Here is a 23,829-nt window from a genome sequence, read left to right on the forward strand (position 1 = left end):
GGACTGGGCTGATCCGATGTTGGCCGTTCAGCAGCGTCGTTGGCGATGGTGTTTGTGGCAACGACACCGATGGCGAATATAGTCGCGAATATTATGTATCTGGAGAAGTCTGTGTTTTGTTAAGGCTTTCCAACCATTTCGGAGACAGGTTTATAGGCGAAAGGTGTCCTTGAGATGATGCTCTCGATGCCCCAGATGACCCACTCTGTATAGTGACCACCAGACCTTGATGAGGTAGAGCAGTCTCAGCAGTCGTCGCCCTTTGTGATGCGGGTGTCACTGTTGATTGTTGTCTCGACGTCGATCAACGATGCACCGTCGTCGATGGAGATATCGACGTCGGATGTCTTGACATCGGAGGATGGTGACTCGTCTTCGATTGCGTATGGGCACTCCTGTGCCTACTCAACGTCGATCGGTGTGTGACCGTCGATGGAGATCTATCCCAATGAGGGAGTTGGGTCCTCGACGTCATGTCTTTCGACATCGACTGACATCTGGTGATGCGACGACGGAAGGGATGACGTCGAAGGTGAACAGACAGAAATTTTCCTACCGGCTTACGTCGATCTGGCTCGTCGTTTTTCAGAAGAGTCTCTAGAAATCTTCTTAGTAAGAGAGGAGGATGATGTCTTCTCTCTTTCATGTAGTCCATGCAAACAAATCTTTTCTCTGTCCTCTAGAGTTCTTTTGGACAGATTCTTACAATGCTTGCAGGTGTCAGGGCAGTGTGGATCTGATTGGGCCTTCTTCTTCCCACAAGAGGGACATTTCACAAAAAGAGAAGTCATTTTTGGAGAAAATATTTGTAACTTTACTAAGGCAATCAGGGAAGCCGTCGAGTAAAGCAGAGAAAAAATGTTTTTAGACTATTTTTCTGGCCAAATAACCAGAAAAATGAGAGCTCAAAGCTCCAGGATCGTCACAGAAGGAGCTGGAAAAAATAACTGACCTAACTGTGAACCAACTGTCACCTCACTCTCAAACCTGAGGCATGGTGGGATACTGGAGGTGCTCAGGGTCTTAAATGCACGGTGCCAGTTTTTTGGTTCTGCTGTATTAACCTGCATGCAGCCTGTTGGCTAATAATGGTCCTTTATTTTCAATGTAGTTTTTATTTTTTTTCTCTTTTATTATGGATTACTTATTCTTTCTATGCCTTCTACTTGAACTACAGAAAGTTTTGTACCTTTAATTGAAGGTTTTAAGTTATGTTAAAAAAAAAAAAGAAATTCCAATAATAAAGCATTTTTTAGCCTGTTTTTCTCAACATAGACTGTATTTCTGTTTACCTATGTTTCTATTATATTGGGATTAAAATTCTCTACTAAAGTATTATTTTTTCATATATTTTCATACATATGTATGTGTGTTTGTATATGCTCCGGTGTCCCCACACGTGGGAGGGAATATTCAGTGTCTATGACTATTGATGAGGATCCCCTGTAAGAGAAATATATATATACAGGGAGTGCAGAATTATTAGGCAAATGAGTATTTTGACCACATCATCCTCTTTATGCATGTTGTCTTACTCCAAGCTGTATAGGCTCGAAAGCCTACTACCAATTAAGCATATTAGGTGATGTGCATCTCTGTAATGAGAAGGGGTGTGGTCTAATGACATCAACACCCTATATCAGGTGTGCATAATTATTAGGCAACTTCCTTTCCTTTGGCAAAATGGGTCAAAAGAAGGACTTGACAGGCTCAGAAAAGTCAAAAATAGTGAGATATCTTGCAGAGGGATGCAGCACTCTTAAAATTGCAAAGCTTCTGAAGCGTGATCATCGAACAATCAAGCGTTTCATTCAAAATAGTCAACAGGGTCGCAAGAAGCGTGTGGAAAAACCAAGGCGCAAAATAACTGCCCATGAACTGAGAAAAGTCAAGCGTGCAGCTGCCACGATGCCACTTGCCACCAGTTTGGCCATATTTCAGAGCTGCAACATCACTGGAGTGCCCAAAAGCACAAGGTGTGCAATACTCAGAGACATGGCCAAGGTAAGAAAGGCTGAAAGACGACCACCACTGAACAAGACACACAAGCTGAAACGTCAAGACTGGGCCAAGAAATATCTCAAGACTGATTTTTCTAAGGTTTTATGGACTGATGAAATGAGAGTGAGTCTTGATGGGCCAGATGGATGGGCCCGTGGCTGGATTGGTAAAGGGCAGAGAGCTCCAGTCCGACTCAGACGCCAGCAAGGTGGAGGTGGAGTACTGGTTTGGGCTGGTATCATCAAAGATGAGCTTGTGGGGCCTTTTCGGGTTGAGGATGGAGTCAAGCTCAACTCCCAGTCCTACTGCCAGTTCCTGGAAGACACCTTCTTCAAGCAGTGGTACAGGAAGAAGTCTGCATCCTTCAAGAAAAACATGATTTTCATGCAGGACAATGCTCCATCACACGCGTCCAAGTACTCCACAGCGTGGCTGGCAAGAAAGGGTATAAAAGAAGGAAATCTAATGACATGGCCTCCTTGTTCACCTGATCTGAACCCCATTGAGAACCTGTGGTCCATCATCAAATGTGAGATTTACAAGGAGGGAAAACAGTACACCTCTCTGAACAGTGTCTGGGAGGCTGTGGTTGCTGCTGCACACAATGTTGATGGTGAACAGATCAAAACACTGACAGAATCCATGGATGGCAGGCTTTTGAGTGTCCTTGCAAAGAAAGGTGGCTATATTGGTCACTGATTTGTTTTTGTTTTGTTTTTGAATGTCAGAAATGTATATTTGTGAATGTTGAGATGTTATATTGGTTTCACTGGTAATAATAAATAATTGAAATGGGTATATATTTGTTTTTTGTTAAGTTGCCTAATAATTATGCACACCTAATATAGGGTGTTGATGTCATTAGACCACACCCCTTCTCATTACAGAGATGCACATCACCTAATATGCTTAATTGGTAGTAGGCTTTCGAGCCTATACAGCTTGGAGTAAGACAACATGCATAAAGAGGATGATGTGGTCAAAATACTCATTTGCCTAATAATTCTGCACTCCCTGTAATGTTAAATAAGAAATGTTATATTGAGTTTAATTTTTTTTTTAATGGTGTTACCTATGTATGTATTGTGTCTGAAGTAATTTTCCTACTCTTGTTCAGACTGCAGCAGGAATAGTAAAATTAACCTCTTCAGAGTTCAACACTTTTCCTACTGTTCTGTTGCTTGGAGTGGGAATAGTAAATGTATTCCCCCCCCCCATCCTCAAAGTTCAACACTTTCCCTCCTGTTGCACAGATTGGAGTGGGAATAGTAAATGTTACCCTTCTGAAGCCCAACACTTTTCCTACTGTTGCACTGTTTGGAATTGGAATAATAAATGTAACCCAGCTGAAGTACAATGCTTTCCCTACTGTTGTCTAGAATAGAGTATATAGTACATTTTACCCCTCCAAAATACAAAGCTTGTCCTGTTCTTGCATTGTTTTGAGTTGGCTCCAAAATCCAACGCTTTTCCTACTGTTGTCTTGTTTGGAGTGAGAATAGTAAATTTAACTCTTCCAGAGTCCAATACTTTCCCACTGTTGCACTGACCGGAGTAGGAATAGTAAATCTAACCCCTCCGAAGTCCAACACTTTCCCAACTATTGCAGTGACTGGAGAAGGAATGGTAAAACTCAACTCAGCGAATTGCAACACATTCCCTAATATTGCCTAACTAGAGTAGGAAGAGTATATTTAATATTCTTAAACTCCAATAGTTGTCATAATATTAGTTAAATGGATTTGATAGCATTAATTGTTTGCTTTTTTATATTTTATACTGTATGTTTTTGTTTTTAAATTTATTGTAATGTTCACAGTATGTTTAGTAAATATGTTTATGAGGTTTTAAATTTGTAATATTTTATTTATTTCCTACATTATTATTTTTCGTGTTATTGAATTGTTTACATTTTTAATGGTTTTATCCTGAGTGAGCGTCCTTTCCTCAGTTGTAAAGTGAAGTCTATTAATTGTATAACTAGGAGCCACTACCATATATATTTAATTTTTTGGACAATATTAGTGGCAACATTATTTTTCCCAATATGTTTGCACTTAGCATTATAAGTATAGTATCAAGATACTGAGCAAACAGTTTTTTTGACACAATATTTTTTGTGAACGATATTGCTTACCACAATACTATGTCAATGATCCGTCTTATTGGATTGTAGAGGATCAGCAATATACATTGATGAAATTTGGCACACAATCATAAGATCTCGATTATGGCTTAGATTGTACCTGCACAAGTTCAAATTGTTGTATGGTCATCAATATCCTCTAGTCCTCTCAAAGAAATATTTATTTCTCTGGAGTATCCTTGGGTTCCTACAAGGATGCCATCTCATTCAACCTGATTACGTAAACTATACAGTTAAATTATCAAAGCATGGCTTAAACACTATGTAAATTGGGCAACATGTACTATATCATTGTGCTCTCAGTTTTGTCAGTACAACTTATTATTCCATTGTTGGGTACTGACGACGACCAGAGTACATTAAAACCAGATGTGTGCCTACTCTACCCTCCGTTTTGAATAGCACTGCCTCTGTCACTATTATGCAGATGTATTCTAGACTCCAAGGGTTTTCTCGATCTACCCATCTGGGAATTTAATTGTGCCATTTGCTCAGTACCTAATACATTAAAACAATGGTTCCAGTAGTTGTATTTACACCTGTAACCTAGTAATCCTATATATTTAATGAAGTGGAAAATGGAAGATGCCAGGAACCAGAAGTTGTGATTCTTACATTAAGAGCAAAGCTGCTCCAAATAATAATATAGACAGTACTGGCAAGCATAAATTCATATACCAAAACAAAAATAACAATGAAGATGACAAATTGTGACTGATGCAAAACAAAATGGTGCTCTACATGTTGGACACAAAAAAGTAATAGATCGACAAGTATGAGGACAGATATGCCCATTTAAATCAGTCTTGCTCGGTTCAAGAGAAAATATGTCTAATTACAAACAGCAATAATCAATCACTTATGATACATATAGCCCACTTACGTCTTAGTTACTTCTTTTGAACTTTTCCTTTCAGAAACTGGGGCCTTATACCCCTTCTTCTTTTAAGTGTGACTTTTGGGTTAGTGAAGGCCCCGATCAATACAACACTCACTTTGTTATTCGCCTTATTGTCTTTCTTCCAGCTAATTCTAAGGTCAGTCATTATGCATGCTCTGATGATCACTGTCTTATCATTATGGGTCGCAGCGCTGTAGCCATTTCTCTATATTTTCCATAAATGACTGACTCTTGATCTGCTTCGATCTCACTGCAATAATTCTAACTTCTGGTTCATAGAATCTTCCAGATTCTCTTCCATTGTCTATGACATTGTCTACTACTATGTTACCTGCAGCAATTGAACAACAGTAACCATTGGTTAAAATATCTTCTTTCCCTAGCTTCCTCTTTAACTAACTGAGTGAATACTTGTGTGTATCACTCACACATACAGTATATGGCTGATCCAATACCTCTCAGAACATGCAAAAGAGGTGCTGAAGCAGTATCTGAAGAACATCCTGCAAATGTGAGTTGCACTTCTCCTACAGAGGTTTGTTTGTATTTTGGTCCAAGGCAATCTCATGACTTGAGGACCTGCATCAACTACAAATATTTTTTAAAGAGTGACTATCATTGATCGTTACAATCTCTGCCTTATCAAAAACATCCTAGAGTTGTGAGTACATTGGGATATCAGTTTCACAAAACTAGACCTACATTCATAACCCATTGTGTTAAGGAGGGTTATCAGTGGAAATCAGTTTTCAGCAGTCCATTTGGTCACTTTGAATACAGAGTTATAACCTTCAGGCAACATAATTTCCCTGCAGTATTTCAGAGATTCCTCAACTATGTATTCTCTGATATCCTAAACTAGTACATTGTAGTCCACCTTGCTACTATTTTGATTTATTAGAGGGAGATTTGTATCTACTGATATTTCACAACTAAGACAACATTAACTGTTGTGTTTAGCTGAGAAATGCTAATTTGACAAAGATGACAATGAACACCTTGTTTTTTGTTTACCTGCCAGGGATCTAATAATGGACCCTCATCAAATATCTGCCAGTGCAGAATGGTCCTCTCTTAAGTCTGTAAAACAGAAAGTTCTCTGGCCTTGGCTAAATTTATGGTCAATTTGCAATCTGTACGTTGAGCGGTTTGGTCACAAAATGTGCTACATATCTGAACCATTAAAGGAGACTTTCATTGGAATGAGAGAGCAGAATCTGCATCAGTCTTCCAATGTCACTAAAGTGCCTTCACTCAAGCCCTCTCTGACACCGTAATCCAGCAAAGCAGTTTCTATGTGGAAAAGATGCTACTGAAAAAGCCACTGAAGCTGTGTTGCTGCAAATAGAACAGATGATGGTCATGACCACTTCCTGTTCTATCCACCCCACCTTTGTAAAAGAGAACTTCTCGGTATGAAACGCGTTGCTATCAAATGGAAACAAAAGTTGATGGGAGCATGCAAACCTTTGAGATAAGAACAAATCATAGAACAATGTAGTTCCTGCAAGTAATGGAATTCAGAACAGCTGCGAAGCCCACCAGACATAACTTTTCACAATAAATATGAATTCTACATCACTTACATTTCCAATTCCCAGAATATAACAGCTGTCTTGTCACACCAACTGACAAATTAACAAGGACAAGGTGAACTAACCTATCTTCTTTCCATCCTGATAACTGGAGTTGTACAGTCTTTGCTACACAAAATCTCTAACATGGCTGCTCAAGTGGATAAGGGTATAGTAAAAGATTTTCAGTGTATGATACTGCTATAATGCTAACATAATATCTACTTCCAACAGCAAGCATTGCTTATCTCCACAAAGGCATTACAAGAACACATTCTCAAATATGTCATCAAGATACTGCCATCTGAGGACATCAAGAAATATATCAAACATGTGTTTCTATTTTTCTGTTGTTTTTGGTGGCCTTCCATGCACCGGGATGTAGAAATCTAGGTAAACATCCTTTTTTACGACTTTTTTATTACGAAAGTCGTGGTTAACGAAAGCGTAACAACGCTTTTTTTAACCACGACTTCGTATTTTTGTGCCTTAACTACGTATGTTCTGAACAACGAACATGCGTGGTTAAGGTACAAAGAAGGGAGTTGGCGAAGGTAAGTGGTGGGTTTAGGTTTTGGGGTGGGGTTGGGGGGGGTGGGGCGTTTTTGGTTTTGGGGGGGTGGGGGGTCAGGGGGTTTTAGGTTTTGGGGTGGGGTTTGGGGGGTGGGGTGTGTTTGGTTTTGGGGAGGGGGTGGGGGGTTAGGGGGTTTTAGGTTTTGGGGTGGGGTGGGGCGTTTTTGGTTTTGGGGAGGGGGTGGGGGGTTAGGGGGTTTTAGGTTTTGGGGTGGGGTTGGGGGTTGGGGGCGTTTTTGGTTTTGGGGAGTGGGTGGGGGGTTAGGGGGTTTTAGGTTTTGGGGTGGGGTTGGGGGGGTGGGGCGTTTTTGGTTTCGGGGAGTGGGTGGGGGTCAGGGTGTTTTAGGTTTTAGGGTGGGGTTGGGGGGTGGGGCGTTTTTGGTTTTGGGGAGTGGGTGGGGGGTCAGGGGGTTTTAGGTTTTGGGGTGGGGTTGGGGGGGTGGGGGGTTTTAGGTTTTGGGGTGGGGTTGGGGGGGTGGGGCGTTTTTGGTTTTGGGGAGTGGGTGGGGGGTCAGGGGGTTTTAGGTTTTGGGGTGGGGTTGGGGGGGTGGGGAGAGGGATGTAGGGTGAATGGTGCCTATTGCTAATGATTTTATCAGGAATGCCTTTACAACGAAATATCGTTGTTAAGGCATTCGTGGTAAAATCATTAGTAGTAAGGACGAGGTCGGTGTTCCGACCTCGTTGTTAAGGTTAGTAGTTGTTTTTAATTCGGTGTTCCGTCATATAATCAGAAATCTATGTACATGCTTGCCCATTTTAGGCCTGAGGAAGGGCAACACAAAAAAAACATTTGGGTATCTGAAGCCCCTAACACAGCCTCTTATTTTTAGCACATTATTTCAACAGCTTGTGGGTTTACTGCCTTCTAGAGTCTACTGTCTTACGTGACTGAGGACACTTTCTTAAAGATGGCTCACTTTATGCCTTTTATGTCTTTCTACAGCTACTACCATGGCACGACTTATCACTGTCATCCTTTATCTGCATGTATTACCTTACAAATGCATTTCGAATAGACATTCCCTATGTCATTTTTCGGGAAAGTCCTATCTTCCTCACAGGGAATCCATCAACCCTTGCCCTCTGCGGATCACCCACAATATTGGACAGACTGAAAGAGTGAACAAATGTTTCGATCAATAAATTCGATATTACAGCAGTGCTAATCAGATTACTTGGAAGAAATACTTATTCCTTAGAGAGTATGCATATGCAATCAGATCACTCAAGCGAGAGTCTTTACTATTTGAAGCTTACCTAAAAAAAATTAAAAACCTAATAAATACTATAAAAACGCATTAAAAACTCCAAAGGCCTAATGTTGAAAATCAAAGCCAAAACCATTAGTAAACGGTAAAACCATAGAAAACAGGTTCGAAGCCCATCTGATACAGATAAAGCCAAATACAATGCTAACACTGTGTATTATGGCCTCAGGACTATTAATTTCTAAACTCCAGAGACACCAGATGCACGATAAATCGTGCGATCTCTTCTATAACACAGAGCTAAAGCCAATTCGTATAGGACAATTGAAAAGCGGCAGCACCCATATTTTTGCAAAGGAGCAAGGATCTGCTGCAGAAAATCATAAAATGCACTATAGTATTTTTACTACCTGTGCCACAATTGCAAAGCCCACGCAGGTATTAAGATTGCTAACATTTACACACATCTTCTCATGTGGGTTAGGCGCTGAGGCGAAATATTAGATAGATAATAGGTCTGATTTATGGCTGAATATTATCCAAATAAAGTTTGCTTCCTGAATGGATTTTATGCTCGATTTAGTTTCATGTCAAGTGCTTTGGTTGATGGGTGCTAAAATGTGCCTATATTTTATGGTCCAGTGCGGTTTTTATATTGTATCCGCGGATTACAGATATGCTGGTGTGGGATACATCCAAAGTTCCTCATACACATCTCCTTAAAACAGATTTTAACATGCTGAAACCAAGGCAAATAGCAGTCCATAGAAAGGACATCTCATCTGCCATAATCTTTCTATAGGCCTCGGCATAGTTATTTTGTATTAGTCCTAACTAATATAATACTGGTCAAAATGCAATGTAATCCCAGATCGAATTTACGTCAAACTCCATCGGAAGTGGGGTCAGTCGGGTGTCTCGACTAATTCAAGTAAGGATCTTAAAGAGTTATTTTCAAGATTAAAACAGAGACAATAATACTAAATGTTTTTCTTGCAGTAGTTTGTGGAACTGTCAATCAATAGAAGCACAGCATTCTCTGTGGGTGTCAAAATAACAGTCTACCTACAATAAAAGTGTAATCATCTTATTCCACACTGTAGCATCGCCCGAGACTAAAGGTAGCTGCCAACATCGTTCAGCAACAAGCTAAAGTGGTCAAAGCATCTGTGTAGTTTCGAACTAGCCATACCGAATTCATGCCTTGCGATCGGTGTCAAGGCCTTCCGATTGTAAAGCAGACCAACGTTGGCTATGGTTTTTCAAGTCAAAGGTGAATTTCAGGTCAATAAATATTAATACAGAGAGACAACAGGAACATTGCTTCAGGAACTAGGCGTCCTCAATGCTTAATCTGTAAATAAAAACGTGTCGGTGCCCACAGCCCTCCTCTTAAACACGCGGCTGCTGAATTTAAATGTGCGGCCACGGAATACTGAAACAGCGTAATCATGAAGCCATCTCGGGCCTCTTCGATCCATTTACAGACACTCCCTGTCCCATCAGCTCATTCTAGCAGCTTTCTACTTTTGTGATGCTTTTTCGTTTTTCGCTTCCTCCGTCTTTCCCATATGTGTTTTTTGCTCGCAGCAAATGCTTGAAGCAGAAGACTAAGCGCCGGCCCTTCAAAAATAAGGAAACAACAAGCAAAAATTAAGCACTGGGCGTCCTCCTCAAAAGTAAGATTTCACTGAAAACCTTGATTAGAACTGGAGCCTGTTAGAAATGGGGTTTTTGGTTGGCAGTCAGGTTACCCTCTGCCAAGCAAGAACCCTCACTCTAGTCAGGGTAAGTCACACACAATCCAAAATTATCCTGTGCCCACCCTCTGGTAGCTTGGCACGAGCAGTCAGGCTTAACTTAGAAGGCAATGTGTAAAGCATTTGTGCAATAAATCATACAATAACATAATATAGCATCACAAAAATACACCACACAGTGTTTAGAAAAATATATAATATTTATCTGGGTATTTGCAGGTCAAAACGATCAAAGATGCAATATGAATTTGTAAAGTTATCACTAGAAAAGTGATATGAAGTGTCTTAAGTCTTTAAAAAGTAAACAAAGTCTCTTTCAAGCACAAAGTACTTGGTTTGGAGTGGAATATCTCCGCAAAGGGCAGCAGAAGAAGAGATACGTGGAAAAATGGTGTGTGCGTCGATTTCTCCCCAGCACACACGGACTTGCGTCGTTATTTTTCACGCGGGGAAGTCGTGCGTCGTTTTCCGGCGCGCGGACAGTCTCTTTCTGTGGGTCGCGGGATTACCAGATGTCCCGGGGTCTGTGTGTGGATTCTTCGGCTTGTTTTCCGGCTACGCGTCGTTCCAGGAGGCTGTGCGTGGAATTCTCTGTCTCACAGCAGGCGTCGCGTCGATTTCCCCTCTGGAAGTCAGGCCGCGTTGTCCTTGCGAGGCCGTGCGTCGAAGTTCCGGTCGCCCCGAAGGTGTCGCGTCGATCAGCGTTGGTGTGCGGCGATTTTCTCGCCGCGGAGCAAGCTGTGCGTCAAAATTTTCGGCGCACGAAGAGTCCAAATGAAAAAGAGAAGTCTTTATGGTCCTGAGACTTCAGGGAACAGGAGGCAAGCTCTATCCAAGCCCTTGGAGAGCACTTTTATAGCCAGACAAGAGTTCAGCAAGGAAGCAGGGTAACAGCAAGGCAGCAGTCCTTTGTAGAAAGCAGTCAGGTGAGTCCTTTAGGCAGCCAGGCGGTTCTTCTTGGCAGGATGCAGGTACTGGTTCAGGTTTCTTCTCCAGCAAGTGTCTGATGAAGTAGGGCAGAGGCCCTGTTTTATACTAAATTGTGCCTTTGAAGTGGGGGTGACTTCAAAGAGTGGCTAAGAAATGCACCAGGTCCCCTTTCAGTTCAATCCTGTCTGCCAGGGTCCCAGTAAGGGGTGTGGCAGTCCTTTATGTGAGGGCAGGCCCTTCACCCTCCCAGCCCAGGAAGACCCATTCAAAATGCAGATGTATGCAAGTGAGGCTGAGTACCCTTTGTTTGGGGTGTTTCTGAGTGAATGCACAAGGTGCTGTCAACTAAACCTAGCCAGACGTGGATTGTAAGGCACAGAAAGATTTAAGTGCAAATAAATGCTCACTTTCTAAAAGTGGTATTTCTAGAATAGTAATATTAAATCTGACTTCACCAGTCAGCAGGATTTTGTATTACCATTCTGGCCATACTAAATATGAACTTCCTGCTCCTTTCAGATCAGCAGCTACCACTTCAACAATGTATGAGGGCAGCCCCAATGTTAGCCTATGAAGGGAGCAGGCCTCACCGTAGTGTAAAAACGAATTTAGGAGTTTTACACTACCAGGACATATAAACTACACAGGTACATGTCCTGCCTTTTACCCACACAGCACCTTGCTCTAGGGGTTACCTAGGGCACTTATTAGGGGTGACATATGTAGAAAAAAGGAGTTATAGGCTTGGCAAGTACTTTTAAATGCCAAGTCGAAGTGGCAGTGAAACTGCACACACAGGCCTTGCAATGGCAGGCCTGAGACAAGGTTAAGGGGCTACTGAAGTGGGTGGCACAACCAGTGCTGCAGGCCCACTAGTAGCATTTAATCTACAGGCCCTAGGCACACATAGTGCATTCTACTAAGGTCTTACAAGTAAATCAAATAGCCAATCATGGATAAACCAATCAACAGTACAATTTACACAGAGAGCATATGCACTCTAGCACTGGTTAGCAGAGGTAAAGTGCCCAGAGTTCAAAAGCCAACAACAACAGGTCAGATAAAATAGGAGGAAGGAGGCAAAAAGGTTGGGGATGACCCTGTCAAAAAGCCAGTTTCAACAGAGCCCAAATTAATGGATCAGAGTGAAAAAGATTTCGGGGTACACTGTCTGGGCCCGGTGCCGTGGTTGTTTTTTTGTGTGATAATATTGCTCTTTCCACTTCCAATATTTTGAAGGCTGAACTTGAGCTCCATGTGTATAGTGTGGGTCTACAGTAGTGTCTGAAAGATTCATTTTGTTGCAAGGAGATGAGCGAGTCTCCATTTCTATTTATTATTTGGAGAATGGCCCATCGTTCTGCCAGGGGAACGAAGTATAAATTACACCATCCCTATGGTGGAGGGACCGCTTGCCAAATTTATAAATAAAGGCCATGAAGAATTCCACACTGCGGACTAAAATGAGGGCTGAACAGGGAAAATGGTTACAGTAGACTGCTTGAAAGGATTCAATTTTATGCACTATCCTAACAAAATAGCCCAAGGAGGCAGTCATTTATAAGGCATTGATTGGCAGGGATCGCCATAACGGCGGTTCCTGCCAATGCATTTTGCTGTTCGGTGCAGGGCTGCGTCAGCCCTGTACAGTTTTTTTTAAAATTCAGAAATATGAATTACTTCTTGAAAAGAAAAAAATGTAATGCCCCCTGCACTGTGGGAGTCATCTCAATGCAAAAGGAGCAATATTAGCATTTTACTGTCCCTCACCGCCAGAGATTGCCTGATGTTGATGATCAGTAAAATAATGGCTATATATCTGCCCATCCTGATTGGGTGGGTATACATTTAGCCATGTCTCTGAAGGCCCTTACTCCACTGGGCCATCAGAGAGGTTTGGCTATGGCGGTGATGGAGAGGTCAAAGCGTAGACAAACCTATCGGCCACCTACATTTAAACTGGGTGGGCGGATCATTATGTTGGAGGTATGAATACTCCGTCGCCATAGCGATAAAGTATCCTTTCCGCCAACATGGAAAACAGGCCCACAGTTTCTTAAGATGTTCGAGTCACTTTGGCTTAGTATGACCTTCATCTGGGGATTATGTGTGTGGCAGAGAGCGGGAGTGCCAGGCAGTGGAGGAGTAGAGGTGCAGGCCAGAGTAGAGTCTCAGGCGTTAAGGGGGGAGTACAAGAACAGGGGAACTGCAACAAAGCAAGAAGCTCTGCAGGTGCCAACGGGCTGACCCATGAATCAACTGCTTGGGATCCACTGCTGTAACAAGGTTGAAGTCAGCCATGACCTGTCATTGGTTCCCGAAAACAGACAGAAGGAGGTGCTGTGGTGGGGGCAGAGAGCCCGGGTCCATGGCCATGCTAAGGTCAGTGACTGTCCCCGACTGGGCCGCAGTGGGTTACTGGAGCAAGACGAGCTCCCTGCATAAGTGGTAACTATCACAAGATGCTAGCCTTAGTGCAGGGGAGCTGGCAGCAGATGAATGCACCACATCAAGGTGGTCAGTGAGACAATGGGCAAGGGCAGACATTAAAGACTTTGGCACACTGCCTATACAAATTCCTGATCTGGGTAAATAGCAGGATGTGCTACACGGCACAGGAGTTATTTGCTATATCCTCCAGATCAGTGATGCACACTTGTAGAGCCACAATAGTGACATAAACTTCTGACTGACTTCCCCATTGCTGCTGTGTTCAGAATGGGTGATTGTTCCTTAGTATTGAATGCGGGGAGCAGTTGGGAAAAGAGTTGCTACGGAACTGGCCCTTGTCATTGCCCCTGTAATGAACATTAATGTCATATACAGGCTGAGCATCAGCAGGCACTCTGAGGCTAGAAGAGAGTATTGTAGAGTTCAGAGTTCGAACGAGGTGCAGGCTACAACGTGGGGGATCTTAACTGTTGGTGAATATATAATAAATAGGCACAGTCCGCAGCAGACCGAATGTGTAAACCATGGACTGCCTATTGTGTCGTGCTGTTGGCTGGGGATTGTGTGAGGTCTATATTACTGACCCAAAAGAGCCCTGGATATGGTAAACTGGATTGCCAAATTTCAGTGCTGGCAGACATGAGCAGGAGTCAAAGGCACACGGATGAGACTGTGGGAGAGGCCGCAGCTACAACAGGAAAGACTCCTTGTGACGTTGGGATGGCAGGTTTGGCAGAAGCACCTGCTGCAGGGAACAAGCTAGGTGCTATCCTGACAGCCATATGAGCCACTAGGGACATACTGGAAAACAAAATACTCCCTGCAGTGGATTAGGGGTTGCTTTACGATGGCCACACAAAAATGTCAGAGAGGATACACAAGGTAGACACATCCGTGTCAGATCTTGTACCTGTTTTCAGGCCCATTTTATTTTTTATTGCTGAGCAGATACAAGTGTTGAAGGGCAGAGAAGAGAATCAGCAGGGGTGTGCTGGAAGGAACAACATGCCGGATGGTTGACCTCCCTGAGAATACTGAAGGCACCTCCATGATTTCACTTTTGGAAGACTGAAAACAGAAGGTGATGGTGCTGGGCACATAGCCAACTGCTGTGCACTTGAAGCGGTGCACAGAGTTCCGTTAGGGCCCTGCCCCCTTCAGATCGAGAGAGCCCTGGTGCCTGTGGTAGCAAGATTACTGCATAACAAGGGCAACAACTTCATCCTTCAACAGGCATTCACAAAAGGGCCCTTTGGTGTTAAAAATATGAATGTGCCCCATTACCATATTTTACAGCACAGGTACAAAGGCAGAGGACGTCATTCACAGATGTAAAAGGAAGGGTGTGTGGCTTTAATATGCCTTAAACTACCAAGCTAAAGTGCGAGTAAAAATGGACAAAAGATCTCACTACTTAGCTAATGCCTTTGAGGCACTGGAATGTATGGTGCAATATGATGCAGGTGGGCAGCACGGTTCTGGACTGCTGCAAGGGAGGGTAGTGCCAAGGGCTCTGAAGGCAGTGTTGCCCTCCACATATAACCCTGTGACAGCAGGCAAAATTATTAGAACACAATTTCTTAATTAGTTAGACCACTGCAAATGAGTGCAATTGGGGAGTTTCTCCTTCCTAGCCATATTAGAATCCATAGCAATGACAGCTGACCTGGCGGGTTGCTGACTGGATGACCGTTTGTATCCCTGTCATTCTCTTCTTTTTTCTGTTTTGTTTTTTCTTTCCTTGTGGAGTTCTCTCTCTCATAGCACTGACTGTTGTGGCTCTCTTTTGTCGTTTTAGCTTGGGCTCATGCTAAAAGTGCTCCAATGTCATTTCTTTTCTACAAATAGTACGGACAGGGCATTACTGCCTCACTGCCCTGTGGGTGGTAAGCTCATGCTCTGCACAGTTGTTACTCAATGGAGTGATGGTGACACACACTAGTATATGGGTCGGTGGGTGATGGGAAGGGAGAAGCAAATTGAAGTATTCGGATTTAGAAATAAATGACAGATGTAGCCATATCATAATGCTTAAATGCAATGGAAGGTCTCAATTTCCAAAGCATAAGGTATAACATACAGGCCAGTAGTGAAGGGGGACTGGCCCAGATCACATGACACCAAGAATCGCCCCTCACCAAGATTCCAGGCCAAGCTCTGCAGAGAAGAAGGCGGGGCTGCTGTACTACCACAACATATTCAGCATTTGTCTCCCAAGTGTTACCAAGAACCACCCAGGTACACCCTTCCAGCCCCAGATAGAAATCGCTACAGGAAGATACATAATAGTGAGTAGGCAGGCTGGACAGGAAGAATATAGCCTAAACATAGATCAACTTGTTTCCCCTGATATCATGGCCCTGCATATGTTTTGTCATACAGCTTTGTGCAGCGCGCTATCACCAGGGAGAGTATCCAGACACTGAGCAGGTGTGCCTCTACGCACACCTAGGGCCCAGTGGGACTTCTAAAAAAGCCAGGTCTTCAGCTTCTTGAGGAAATGAGGAGCAGGCTCTTACTTGTAGCAGCAGCTCGTTCCATGCTTTAGGAGCAACGTAGGAGAAGGTGCGCCCGCTGGATCTGGTTTTCCTTATGCGTGCGATTTGTGAAAGCAGAAGTTCAGATAAGCAGAGGTGTTAAAAGTATGTAATATTGGATGTTATTGACGTATGCTGGGTCAGTGTCACATACAACCATACTGCATTACCCATTTATTGTAAGGGTAGAATTCAATTGTATAGCTATTATTATGGATATATCGCACCAGTGCACTGCACTCATTCACCATCCACATGACAGCCAAGGGTTTTCTGAACTGGATTGTGTCGGGGGAAGTGGATGTTGGCTCCTGCAAAGCGCAGAATCTAGGCTGCAGGAAGTATTCCTATTATTCTAAGATGCATGATTTGTATGCCAGATTGAATTAGTTCCTGTGCAATAGCCCAATGCATACAAGGATCACACAAGCTGAATATCTCGCTAAAACACATTCAGATCATTATCCTCTGTTAGTGTCTTATAACCGGCTCCTCACACCCCCAGGGGAGGTCAGATGGGCTCTGCAGTGGGGTCGATATAGGGTGTGTATGAGAAGTGTGACTGATGAATAATGCTATGCTGCTATTCTCCTCCCACCTCATATCCCCAGCTGACTACTGATTAGTAGCTTTCTAGTTAGTATGTGCACAGACGTGCATGTTACCCTTCCCAAATCCCAATCCCTACCCGTACCAGCCAATCCCAGGCAGGAGTAAATTACTCGTATTGAAAACCCCTGAGGGACAGGGACTATTTAGCTGCTAGTGTGTTAACTGTTTGAATGTTTATATGTTATGATTACGCGTGTCAACTCGGGAAGTTCTTTGCGTTGTACTAACTGCACATTCGAAATGCTAATGAAGATATTTATTTTAAGGCCATTATTCCTGGTTACTATGTAGTGTTGTTTCAATATATGCATACAGGTGTACAATACAATGCATCAATTACAACAATAAGATGTATATGGCATTGTAATGTACCTCTATGGAAATTACATTTAGAGTGCCAACATTTACATCACTTTTGATGTGGCAGTGTATTTCACAGGCATTTTGAAGAAGCTACACTGCCATCAACTGTGTTTTTACTGCAAATACAATGTTAAACTTTAATTCATTTTTTATGGAATTGTATATATTTTGTATCCCGATCTTAAATTGAACATTATTCTTTTTAACAATAATTGTATTATAAATGTGTTTTTATAACTTAAATGTAATTATTGTATTACAAATTATTTTACTCCCCTCCTTTGCCCTTATATGACTATCACCAGCACTATTAAAAATTCTAATTAACAATATTTAAATTAGTCTGAGCAGTTCAAATAAATTCTATTGATAAAATACAATATAATTAATGTGTTCCATTTAAATTACTACCCACCCTTTGCACCTTATATCACTTAATCAACCCGTTCAAAAACAGAATGTATTTTCTTAAAATTTAACAATTGTCAAATTAATGTGCATTAAATGTTAAAGTTAGAGGCATTTTATTGTATTTAATGTCTTCTAATTAAATTACTACCAGACTTTGCAGATAACAATTTACCTATCCATTCTTCAAGTGACTGAAATTCAAACAAATAAGAATTTAATTACCTGAATTACCTGTTTCGTAAATCACTTTAAAAACCTATTCTTAAATGAATTGTAATTTGAATAAAGATCTAAGAACATCTTTTTAAAATATTTTTTCCAAAATAAGTTATTTACCAGCCTTTGCTGCATTTACTTTTTCGAACCTGAATAAATAATGAAGAAAGCAAACAACTACACAGAAACCGATTTACAATGGATTGTAAAAAAAAAAAGTGATGCAAATGTAAGTCTAGGTAAATACCATGCCTTATGAAAATAATTGTAAATGAAAGTCTATGCATATGATTCCTTGTACTATGATACAACCCGTTGCACTTAAACAACATCTCTAGTTCGATTCCAGTACCTCCATGAATATGACATCAGGGAGCCTTACATGAAGCCTCACGTTGCTCTGACATCAGATCTCTTCATTTTTCCAAAACCTTACAGGGGAGAGTAGACGTACAAGATCAATAGGAATGCAGTGAAGGAAATTAATTTGGAACCATATTACAACATCTGCAAGACCAGCTGGGTAGGTGAGGAATCTGCCAGTATGTAGAGTATCCACCAGAAAGACAGTTACCACAAATTGTTCATCTGATAGATACTTCTACTTGTAAATTCTTCATCTCTTGAATCATGCCGTACTCCATAGGAGGTATGTCTAAGGCGTTGATCTGAACCAAGAAGTCTTGCAATACAGAACTAGCAAAATGGATATCCCTGTGTGCTTCAGAATCAAGACTGAAATACCTGGTAAAGTTGCAGTTCCATAGATAGTCAGGGCAGAAACATTCCTAATAACACACAATAAGTGATCTTCACTATGTTCGAAGGGGTTCTGACACCCCGTGGCCACTTCTTCTTGGTAAGGGTGTGATACATAGGATGATACAGCAGGAAACTGTCTGGTTCAGAACCGCCATATCTTTCTTGGAACCAGCATAACCAAGGAAAAGCTTATTACAGAAGCAATGTTCCCAAGTCCTGTCGATGTAGAAATTGAAAGCCCTGCAAAGATCCAGTGACACAGTCTCTGTTTCTCCGTGGCAGGATACAAAGAAGGTTAGCCAATGGCAAGGTAACAGATTGGCCAATGTAGAATGAAGAAACTCCCTTCAGTAGGAAGGTCTCATTCTAAGTATTAACTTGTCATGAAAGAAAACATGAAAGCTGGGCTCAGAGACAGTCTGCAGCTCTCTGACACAGCAAACAGATATGATGGCAATCATAAAAAGAGGGAGACTTTAAGAACATTTAAGGCCTAACAAAAGCCAAAGGAAGAAACATGTAAGACAGCTTCTTTAAGAAACATATCACAATAGGTGACTTGAACAAGGACGGCTGTTCCAGCAAACAAGGAAAAACTGACATTGTTGACAAAGAACCTTTAATGGTACTCTAAGCAAGCCTTGCAGGGCTAAAGAAAGGGCAAAGAACAACATAACTTACAAACACACATTAAAACACATTAAAAAGGTCAACCCCGTCCTCAGGGCTTTAAGGATAAAAACATAACCACCCACCAGAATACAGAGATTTTGTAGATGGATGGTGCACTGCCAAGATGACATCCACCCACTTCAGTTAAGAAGGCGGAAGCTCCGGAGGTTCAGATGAAGCATCTCCAAATGAGAGAAAAATATCCCCTAAGAGGAAGCAGAATGGGGGTACATAGAAAAAAGCATAGCAGGTTTGAATAGCACACACACCTCAGCCTGTCAAACACCATCAAGATCATCTACACATGGTCCTGAGTCAGTTTCTTCAGATCAAAAGGATTCAGAGTAATGTGTAGAAACCATACTGAAACTAGAAGTCCAACCTCAAGATAAAAGGAACCTCACAGAACCTTTTACTGCAGAAACATGAGTATGCAGAACAGTTGGCCAATGAGCAATTTCATGAGTGGAGAAGAGGTTGACAAGAAGGGTGCCCCAAAAGGTGAAGAATGGACCAACCTCTGGGTAAAGATGCTAACTGTGGTCAGGAAGTTAATGCCAATTCCCGCCCATTCAGAGAGCCCGACAGCCAGCCAAACATTATGAGCCAGTGGTGAATGCTGTAGTTGCAATACCCGAAGCCTAGAGTACATTAGGTCATGCCACCCTTACTGCTGGTGTACCGTGTTGCGGATGCCTTGTCTATAAGGACTTTAAGTGATTTACTGTGAACTGAGGTCAAGAATGTCTTGAGGGGAAGTCATATTGCTCAAGGCTCAAGTTGGTTTATGTTAACTTTCTGCTCCACAATGGGCCCAAGCCGCTGATCTCATTGGCGTCATGGGGGCAGCCCAAATCAAGGGAGAAGGAATAGGGCAACACTGTGGACAGCAGTGGGCAAAAGGTACAAGTAAGATGCTCCAGCATCAGCCACCATCAGAGACCCCGAGCTGCCTCTGGGGAGATTTGAATGGCCTTCAGCCCACTAAAGACGGTGGCACCCCTGAAGAGTTTGAATGTGCCATAGAGCATTTGAGATAAGCAGAATACAAGGGGTAACGAGCCCCAAAAGTGATGACTTTCCTGCTGAAACATAAGAATTATACTTTGATTGTCAGGGTCTCTATGAGGACGAGTAAAGGCTTTAAGAGTGACTGCATCCAGCTCAGCCCTGATGAAGAAGATGCTTTGCGTGGGCTGCAGGTGAGACTTCTGATGATGCTCTGAAGATGGTCCAACAACAGTTGATGCAAACTAGCCCTTAATAGACAGTCACAGAGGTTTAGGAATACATGTATCCTTGACCTACAAAAAAGCACCAAAATCACTGACCGGACCTTCTTGAAGACACAAGGCACCTCCATAAGGCCAAATGGCAAGAACAGCAAACCGGCAGTGAGTGGATCTCTCTAAAAATCACACTGTGTTGGTGATTCCAGACCAGTGCATGAAAACTCCTGCAGATCGAATAAAACATCCAGTCTCCTACCTCCTGGGCCAAATGGGAACATATGAATTTTCTTTATTGCTTTTGGATTTAGCGTGCTGGAGAAGACACAACAGGAAGTTGTGGCATGGCCCTGCTTGGCTCCATTCAGAGCCAAGTCAGTCTTCTCTCCAAACAGGAGATAACTATTAAAGGCCATACACACTAAATTAGTCTGGACATCCCCAGAAATGTTCATGTTGGTGTATACCCACCGAGAAGCATATACACCTGGTCACCTAATCCACAGCATCCAGGTCAGAGCAGAGAAATAGCTTGGCAATATCCTGCATCCTGCCAACTACGAACCAGAACGAACAATAACATATTTTTTTTAAACTTTTTTTTTGTTTTTCTTGCAGGTGGTCTTCTCCTCTGATGGACCCTGCTACAAAGATTCACCTTCTGGGAGGAAAGTGGACTAGGATCTCAAATAGGACCTAGAGTGGTGATCACTGCTGCATTCATCACAGGCTTAAGCTATAAGGAGCTCTGCTTCTTCTTCCTTGACAATTGTGATGTGCAAGAGACTACATTTACCACAGGACTTGGAGTCGAACTTAGGAACCTGTCAAGCAAGTCCGATTTTGTAGAGGTCTGAGTTAGGCATCTGCTTATGACCAGAATGGCATATTCTAAAACCGGATCCTCTTGGAGGTGACATGGGTCCGACAGCACTCATAGGAGTAGGTTCTTGTAGAAAAATTCAAATGGAGAGCAAACAAAAGGTCTGCATCAAATTGGGAGGGCAAAAATTAACTGATCTCAGAACACCATGCAGCACCATGTAAAGTTCAGTGAGTCGAGAAGTGGAGCCAACGTTTGGTGGGGTAAAGCAAATTCAAATTTTGCTGGAACAAGTCTGGAGGTGAGAAATCTACAGGCAAAGGTATCCAGGAAAATGCTAGTTACGGAGGACTAATGAAGCACGTTTCCTGCCTGGGGCCACTGATGCGTATCATGCTGGGGTCCTCTGACACATACTAGAGGTAAATGATGCACATACTGACAAAGACCACGGACCACTGGTGCATTTTATGATTAACAGGCCCATTGATGCGTATATCTATCAGCGGCACTGACACATTACTGTCTGGAAACAGTACTACTCATTTTATCTTGAGCCATGAGAACATGTTATATATGTACTAGCTCTTCCTTCCTTCGACTTCATCTGAGAGGAAAAGCCATATTTTGGAAGACGTGAGTGGGGGAGGGTTTAAAGTGAACATATGTATGCTAATGTACATGTTTAGCGAACATTATTTCCCAAAAGAAGAGTGGATAAGTCTTTGCTAATGCCTATGTTTTGGTGAGAGGGTCAGATAGGGCCAAACTTACATGCATGTTAAACAATGGCTTTGAACACCATTTCAATCTTGACTACTTGCAAAATGCATTACTTGAAATCCCATAAATACTCACTTGAAATCCCAGCACAGCCATACTGTTGAATATTCGCCCCACCCAACCTTCCGGATGACATGGTATCGCTCATTCAACAGGTCACCTAATTTTACAACATGGTATCCACCTGGAAAAGAAAATGAAGGGGTTGTCTCGAAAATGGTATTTCCAAAATAGTGTGCTACTAGAATACTTTTTCACAAGTGCATTAACGAAACTTGCATCCACAGAATCTTCACCCACCATCACCAATGCCGTGAACACCCCAATATGAATTTATTCCAAACTACAGAGCCTCCTCGAAAACATCCCATTTCTTTTCCACTTTTTAATTGCCTGGGTATTAGCTCAATTCCTCAGGCAAACATTGTGGTTTAGAAATTGTGGTCTTTCCACACTGTGATCTGATATTTTCTTGCCTTGCTTGCATTTGCCTTGTTTGTTCATTGAGGAATTAATGCTTGCTTAAAAAGCCCGTTCCTGTCAGATTCTTCGGGAATCACATTTCTTGGGGTCAAACAGCAGTGGGGTAGACGTGCAGTGCAGGAAAATAAGTTACTTACCTGTAACTGTAGTTCTCCAGTATTGGAATCTTTCATAGATTCACATGCTTGAATCATTCCCCATCGTCGAGATGGGAGCCCCCGGTACATTATAGCAATGTAGTAGTAACTATAGTGGGAAAAAAGGCCTAATGGCCTCCCAGCTTAGTAGCCTATCCTTGTCTATTTGAGAAAAAAGACCAATCTCAGGTTTCAGCTAATCAGGCTTCCCTTCCCTCTAGAACCCTCCTGTGAGAAGCTCCAGTCCCTCAGATTTTCTAAAGCACGAGTGCCAAAGTATCTGAAGGAGAGAACATAGAACGGTGAGCTTCCCAGGGGAGAAGGGAGGGTCACATGTGAATCTATGAAATATTCCAATACTGGAGAACTACAGTTACAGGTAAGTAACTAATTTTCTTACTCCAGTATTGGAACTTTCATAGATTCACATGCTTGAATCAGAATAGCAAGCAGTGATGAAGCACATTGTATGATAAATATTACCACAATTACTGAAATAAGAAATATTATGAATGAGAGAAGAGAAAACATTAAATAGTCAACTATTATGCAAAGAAAAGATCACTGTACTGTGATAAATGATAAATAGTGCATTGTCAAGGGAAGAATACAATCTTATACAATGTGCACAAAGTATAGTAGGTTGGTGGGAAAAAAATAACAGCTCACCTTTACTGGAACAAATGCTGCATTACCGCTTGTCCTACTGCTATATCACCCTCCGGAGTTTCTTCTAAACAATAATGCCTTGCAAATGTATGCATGGATTTCCAGGTGGCCGCCCTGCAAATGTCTTGGATGGGCACGCCTGCGAAGAGCGCCGTGGATGCGGTAACCACCCTTGTTGAATGTGCATGAGTTGGTCTGCACAGAGGCTTTCCTGACACTTTATGTCAATAATCGATAGCAGAGGATATCCATCTTGCAATCCCTTGCTTGGATAGCAACTGGCCTTTTCTAGGAACACTGAATGTCACGAGAAGTTGATTTGAATTTCTAAAGTATCTAGTTCTGTCCAGATAAAATTTGAGACACCTTTTAACGTCCAAGGAATGAAGAGCCTGGTCCGACAGTGTTGAAGGATTTGGGAAGTACACTTTAGCAATACAGGTTGATTAATGTGGAAATCCGAAGTAACTTTGGGTATAAACTTTGCGTTTGTTCGTAAGACTACCCTTTCTCCCTTGAACTGTAAGAAAGGGTCCTGGATAGTGAATTCTTGGATCTCGCTTACTATTCTGGCTGAGGTTAGGG

At 42.2% G+C, this 23,829-nt stretch overlaps 1 protein-coding gene across 1 annotated transcript in view; it reads right to left on the reverse strand.

Moving 5' to 3' along the window:
• LOC138301648 (SRSF protein kinase 2-like) overlaps nt 1-22,665 on the reverse strand; it is a 728,951-nt gene extending 706,286 nt beyond the window's left edge. Inside the window, exons 1-2 of the mRNA XM_069242163.1 lie at nt 22,572-22,665; nt 22,031-22,139 (exon numbers count right to left, since the gene is read on the reverse strand). Of these exons, the coding sequence (XP_069098264.1) occupies nt 22,031-22,139; nt 22,572-22,665 (203 nt within the window). The remainder of the gene's footprint in view (nt 1-22,030; nt 22,140-22,571) is intronic.
• Between the last annotated feature and the right edge of the window lie 1,164 nt (nt 22,666-23,829).

This window comes from Pleurodeles waltl, chromosome 6, assembly GCF_031143425.1.
Source record: "Pleurodeles waltl isolate 20211129_DDA chromosome 6, aPleWal1.hap1.20221129, whole genome shotgun sequence".
Lineage (NCBI taxonomy): Eukaryota > Metazoa > Chordata > Amphibia > Caudata > Salamandridae > Pleurodeles > Pleurodeles waltl.